Source organism: Camponotus vicinus, unplaced genomic scaffold (assembly GCF_025532165.1).
Source record: "Camponotus vicinus isolate PSW18456_S1 unplaced genomic scaffold, iyCamVici1.0 SCAF_2, whole genome shotgun sequence".
NCBI lineage: Eukaryota > Metazoa > Arthropoda > Insecta > Hymenoptera > Formicidae > Camponotus > Camponotus vicinus.
The window spans coordinates 21,278,790-21,285,737 of NW_028141956.1; the positions used below are offsets into that span (position 1 = coordinate 21,278,790).

Below are 6,948 nucleotides of genomic sequence, written 5' to 3' on the forward strand. Positions count from 1 at the left end.
ACATTTTTCTCTCCCGGGCTTGGTTTTTGAGTTATTCTCCATTAAATGTTAAAATGGTCCACCCTGTATATATACAGGGTGAGCCATTTTAATTAACGCACGCAATTATTTCGGAAACAAAGCATTTTAGAGAAAAATGTTTTAGACAAAAGTTTTATGGTTTCGAGGGGGCCATAAGATGGTACCATTGGTTTGACCTTGAAGAGTTATTTGAAGGTCACATGAAGGTCACCTTCAATTTCTTAAATGGAACCTACTATTTGTCATTGCATATTCTTGTAGCTTATATCGAGAGCTTTCCAAAACACTATAATTAAGTACCTTTTCGTTAAGTACTTTTTGAGTTATGAGGCTTGAAATAATTTCTTAATTTTACGTAAACCGTAAAATATCTTGTAAAATATTCATTTTTCGATTATCTTACCTTAATACTTTTACGTACAAAATAATGAGAGGAATCAACTGGTGTAAAGAAAACACATAGTTGTTTTGAAGAAAAAATATATAATTTGCAATTAACAATTCCATATTTTTTCTTAAAAACAACTATGTGTTTTCTTTACACCAATTGATTCCTCTCATTATTTTGTACATAAAAGTATTAAGGTAAGATAATCGAAAAATGAATATTTTACAAGATATTTTACGGTTTATGTAAAATTAAGAAATTATTTCAAGCATCATAACTCAAAAAGTACTTAACGGAAAGGTACTTAATTATAGTGTTTTGGAAAGCTCTCGAAATAAGCTACAAGAATGTACAAAAATATATAGGGTATTCCATTTAAAAAAATTGAAGTGACCTTCAAATGACTCTTCAAGGTCAAACCAATGATACCATCTTATGGCCCCCTCGAAACCATACAACTTTTGTCTAAAACATTTTTCTCTATCTTGCTTATTTTTCGAGTTATTTGGCTGCCTAAGTTAAAATGGGTCACCCTGTATATATATATATATATATATATATATATATATAAAGTATAATTAAAGGATTAATTTTTGCATTGTATTTTCTAGAAAAAGTGAAGTTTTCAATTAAATTATGTAATATTATGCATATAAAAGATAATTTAGGGAAAAATGATGTATCTAACTTTGAAAGACAATATTTTTGTAATTATTAATTATGAGCAAAGAAAATAAAACAAAGCGAAAGTATCGTTATATAAAGCATAGTTATTATATTTATATCTGATTGTAATTAAAGAAGTCTAACTTTTATATTGTTACTTTGTTATTGTTAGTATTACTAAAATAATAAAAGAATTAGATTTCTTTAATTGTAATCAGACATAAATATAATAATAATATTTTCACTTTCATTTTTTACAATGAGAAAAAGAGAAAAAAAGAGAGAGATCTGGGGTAAAATATTCTTAACTTTATGTAATAATCAACATAGTTATAATCATATTAAGTTGTATGTTGTATGTCCAGATCCGCGAAGAAAAAGATAGATTTTTATTGTCCCAAAGTCGAACGCATGATTTGGTTCGAATAAATTATGAGGCTCGAAAAACAGATAACCACTTGGATCGTTGTTATCGCTTTTTAAACGTTCATGTGGTGATCCCTATTTTCAATAAGAGAATGTAACCTCTTTTACGTGGAACGAAGTGCATTTCCCAATTTTTTGAATTGGGAATAAGAAAAGGTTAATGAGCACAGATAATTTAAAAGAAAACCTGAGTTATTTTAAAGTAATTTTATTTTAAAGTCATTTTTTAAATTTTTCTTCGTAACGTGATCTCACGTTTAGCAATTGATTATTCAAGTCGTGTGTGTATTTTTATATTAGTACGAAAATCATCAATCAGAATGAGAGTGATTCTAATATTAAATTTTTAGATTCTAACTAGTATAGTTGCAATTATCTTTTTCTATTTAATTAAAAATAAATCAATTGAGTGTGTTTATATGAAAAAAAATGAATGGAATCGGGAATTCGATCTACTATAGATATCTACTATAGATAGGAAATGTAGGTTACTGGGTTAGAAAATAAGCGAGGGAAAAATCGATACAACGTTAGTTACTGAATTAATTTAGCTATAAAAATAGCTATAAAAATTTATTTAATTCTAATGAGAAAAGAATAAAAGGATTAAATTAACTTTCTACTTATGTTAAATCTTTTGATATATTGGTGATATATGGTGATACGACAAGATGAAATAGTCTTTGATAGATTAATAAGGATATACACACAAAATGAAATATTATATTAATATTGTAAACATTGAATTGCACAAAGCTAAATGAAGTGCAAGAAAGATTTACATATTGAAAACTGTATGTAACGATAATCCATTTGTTTTTCTGTTTTATATCTCTTTTCGGAGTGTTCTAAATTTTTAAAAGTTACATTGCTCCAACATTTTAGCATTAAAATTGTTCCATGTTGTATCTTTATTCATGTGGGATGTCTCTCTCATTTTATGCATTTTAATGATCGTTGATTGGCAAATCAGATATCAGTTTAAGATTTCATGTCATTAAGAAATCATTTCAAGCCTCATAACCAATTCACAATTAATTACATATTTTTTCTTAAAAACAACTATGTGTTTTTTTATACCAATCGATTTCTCACATTATTTTGTGCATAAAAGTATTAAGGTAAGATAATCGAAAAATGAATATTTTACAAGATATTTTACGGTTTATGTAAAATTAAGAAATCATTTTAAGCCTCATAACTCGAAAAGTACTCAATGAAAAAATACTTTATTATAGTGTTTTGGAAAGCTCTCGAGATAAGCTACAAGAATATGTAATAAATAATATGAAGTTCCATTTAAAAATTTCAAGGACTTTGAAATGACCTCTATAAATTTGATCCCTAGGTCAAAGTCAAGGTCACCATCAAGTGCCTTGTTTTGAGCCCTACAACTTTTGTAGGAAACATTTTTCTCTAAAATGCTTTATTTTCGTAATATTTGGCCATTCCGGAACTTTTGGGACTCTGTATATGTAGACAGAAATGTCTTCTCCCGCGAATTGTATCATAGCATATTCGAACCCATATTAAGCTGGCCCCCCCATCAACGCCAAATAAAATCTTATCCATTAAATAATTTAGTGCTAATTATGTGCTAATTTGTTGCCGTAGTCCGGATTTTGTTGCTCAAACCGTTTAGCAGAAAATTACGTTTGAAGTGGGGGGGGGCAGCTTGACATTAAGCTAGCCCCCCACCCCTCCCATAATGAAAAAAATATATAAAATGCTCCAATTAAAAAATCAATTACACTAGAATTTGTTGCTATTTTGTTGCTTCAAAATCATGTAAAAACATTTTGTAAAAAAATTGTGTTATTTAATTAAAACCAACATACCATAAGTATCGCCGAGCGATACCATTCATTTGTACACGGAAAAAAAAATTGTTTCTACCACAGCTAATTATGGTTTGCTGAAACTATATTTGCTGCTATAGCTACCAAATTTGCTACTACATAACAAATATTTGCTGCTATTGCTAATACGTCGATGCAGTAGCAAAATATCGTAGATAATCGCATGTCTGTTACAGTCATTTTATTTAGCAACATAAAGTTAACTGTCTTAGCTACTTAATATATCTACGGAAAAGAAAATTGTGTCTTGTAGCTAATCATGTTTGCTGAAATTATATTTGCTACTAAATTTGCTGCTATATAAAAAAAGTTAGCTGTCCTAGCTATCTGATATGTCTCTTCGTCGATGAAACGATCGTTTTTTGTTTTCAACGACGCGATATATGACGCAACAGTAGTACATGCAGTATAACACGCAATACGTTAGACTCTGCTGCATATTAGACGGACGTAATATTTTGTTAAACAGTTTCTTGTCTTTCGAAGCTTATTTCAAGAATATGTCGGACATAAGTGCGTGTAGTTTATTAACAAAATGGGGATTCTCTTCTGAAATAACAGCGAATTTTACAGGTAAGTACAAGTTAACTTATTTTCAACAAAAAAAGCAAGAGCAAGGACCTTAGTAGAATGACTGTAATTTCAAGACAATGATTTCATGCTCTTTGTGTAATGTTTTAATTGTGTTTGTTTTAAGTAAGGCATAAAACTGTGTTCAGGTCTTCAACCTCATATAATAGAAATCAATCTGAAATCTCGGTCTGAGAAATGTGTAATAAAATTTCTGCTCTTCCATAAAAACTGCGAGTTGATTGGCTATATATTTCTTAAACCAAGATCTTGGATCGATTTGTTATCATGGACACAAGGCTTTAAATATGTATACGAAACAATATTTACAAGAAATAAATATATGTATGTAAATATTCAAAAATAACAATTTTAGTGTATGACTAATAATACTAATAATATATGAACATTTTATAAATATTGTCTTGAACATTGCAAATCATTCTGCTAAGACCTAATATACCTTTTCTCACGACAATCTATTCTCTTCTTTTACCAATTACAACATTTCACGCGTATTATCTTAATATATCTCATTAGAGTATAGTGTTATTTTGTAGTTTTATGTTTTTGTAATTATTAATTGCATAATATATTAGTTGCTGAAATTATTTAAAATTGTTTTACAATACTTTGCACAGTGTTAGAAATTTCTTTATAATATGTTTGTTTTAATTCCTATCTTGTTACTTGAGATACTTAAGTTTTTCTCTCTTGTCGTTTGTAACTATTCATTACAAACAGTAAGAAACAAAATATTATATAATAAAATACATAAAATAGTCTTATTGATAATTTACTGTTTAATATTTAAATCTGATATATCTGATATATATGTATTTTTTATTTGCATTTTAGCTCAAGAAATTGAAATAGATCAATTTAATATTTTAACAGAAGAAGATCTGAAAAGTTTAATCCCAAGTATAGGACCTCGAAGAAAATTTCAAAGTATTGTAAAACAATATTTTTCAAATGAAAGACAGGTATTCATTTACATTTTACATTTTCTATACATTTCTTTGTTGAGGCAATTTATATTTCTATATAAATAAAATTGGCATAAATGTTTGTTAAGATTCAACAATCATATCCGGAAAATTCTAATATAATTCATCAAGAACCGTCAGTACAACAGGAACAAATAGAAAAAACTACACAAAAAAATATAGAGTGTAATACGAACACTCAAGATATTGTTATACACTATCTACAATCATTACCTGAAACCCAGCATAGTCTCTCAGACAACATCTCTATTGTTACAACAAGTGAACTTAGTGGTGAGAACAGAGAACTATCTAATCTAATCATTTAATATTAACGATTATTAAACAATAATAACTGTTTTCTGATTAGATGCATCACTTGAAAAAAAAGAAAATCAATTACCGAAACGACGTTTGACTGATGATGAATATGTAAGAATGTTACATATTACATTAACAATAATATTTTAATTTGTTATGTTTCTTATTATTATGTTTATCATTGCAGGATCTTGAAGCTGTGTTAAAAAAATCTGAAGAAGGCTTGTTGGTGCTAAGTTCATACCAGAAAGAAAAAAGGTTGAATAATGATATGCGAAACAAGCTTGCAAAACTAATTGTTAGTAATGAACTATCACCTAACATAAACTGCAGTATTACGAGTAGCAGAGCATTATTTTTAAGCGGAGAAGTACAAAAATTATTTCCTACTGAAGAAAAAGTAAGTTTAACGTGTAGTATAATAATAATAATAATAATAATAACGATGACGATGACGATGACGATGACGATGACGATGACGATGACGATGACGATGACGATGACGATGACGATGACGATGACGATGACGATGACGATGACGATGACGATGACGATGACGATGACGATGACGATGACGATGACGATGACGATGACGATGACGATGAGGATGACGATGACGATGACGATGACGATGACGATGACGATGACGATGACGATGACGATGATGATAATAATAATAATGATAATAATAATAATAATAATAATCGTGTATAATAGTAATAACATAACATTAATAATATACATTAATAATAATAACAAAATAATAAAACACATAAAAATAATACATATAAAATAAACAAAATATATATAAAAATAATAAAAAACAATTATACAATTTATATACATATAAAAATAACAGAAATAAATAACAAATATACAATTTATATTGTTATTCTTGTCTGCAATTATCTTATTAACATTATTTGTTTTTGCAGAGTGTTTGGTATATAAAGAATAAAAAAGAAGAATCACAAGGAAGAGATAAAATTTTTACAAAATATTATTCTATGCGAAGACAACTTATCAAAGCAGGTTTGTTGGCTATAAAGTCTACTATACCTACTACAACAATTGTAACTAAAAGTAAGTTTTGCTTAGAAAAGTTTAAATATGTTGCGAAAAAAACATGAATTTAGAGAGATATTTATATTAGTAATATACGTACGTTTGTGTGTATATATTGTTCTGTGTATATATATATGTATATATGTATCTATATAATAAATAATGTTTATAACAACAAATTATTTACAAAGAATATTATTAATATTTATCATTACTTATAGATGAGCTGAGTGATGATGACTTCGCCAATTATGAAGAATATTTGTTATGGCTGAAGAATAATTCTATACCATGGCAAAAAGTAACTACATACTGGATTCAGACTTCAAAAAAACGAGTTCAAGATCTTATAAATAATAATCAGCCTTGCCATGAGTATATGGGCCAGTTTCCAGCTCTCTCTGATCCATTAGATTATAATTAACGTAATATAAAACAAATTTTTATAAAACGGTACGAGTACTTAATTTGACGACTGGAAATAACGACATATTGTTATTTTGACTGATAAACATGTCTAAAACTAGTAGAGTACTTAATTTTTTTCATAAAATTTCTTTCTTGTTGGATATATATTTCAATAATATGTGTATAAATTATTTTAATATCAAAAATATGCGAGCAACAAATTCCTTTAATTAAC

The 6,948-nt window shown here is 27.7% G+C and overlaps 1 protein-coding gene across 1 annotated transcript; it reads left to right on the top strand.

The window, feature by feature from the left end:
* Positions 1-3,860: 3,860 nt before the first annotated feature.
* Positions 3,861-6,729, top strand: LOC145967178 (uncharacterized). The gene is made up of 7 exons (XM_083091831.1): positions 3,861-3,933; positions 4,789-4,916; positions 5,009-5,213; positions 5,290-5,351; positions 5,428-5,640; positions 6,176-6,323; positions 6,527-6,729. The coding sequence occupies exons 1-7, from the start codon at positions 3,861-3,863 to the stop codon at positions 6,727-6,729; spliced, it is 1,032 nt and encodes a 343-aa protein (XP_082947957.1).
* The last annotated feature ends 219 nt before the right edge of the window (positions 6,730-6,948 follow it).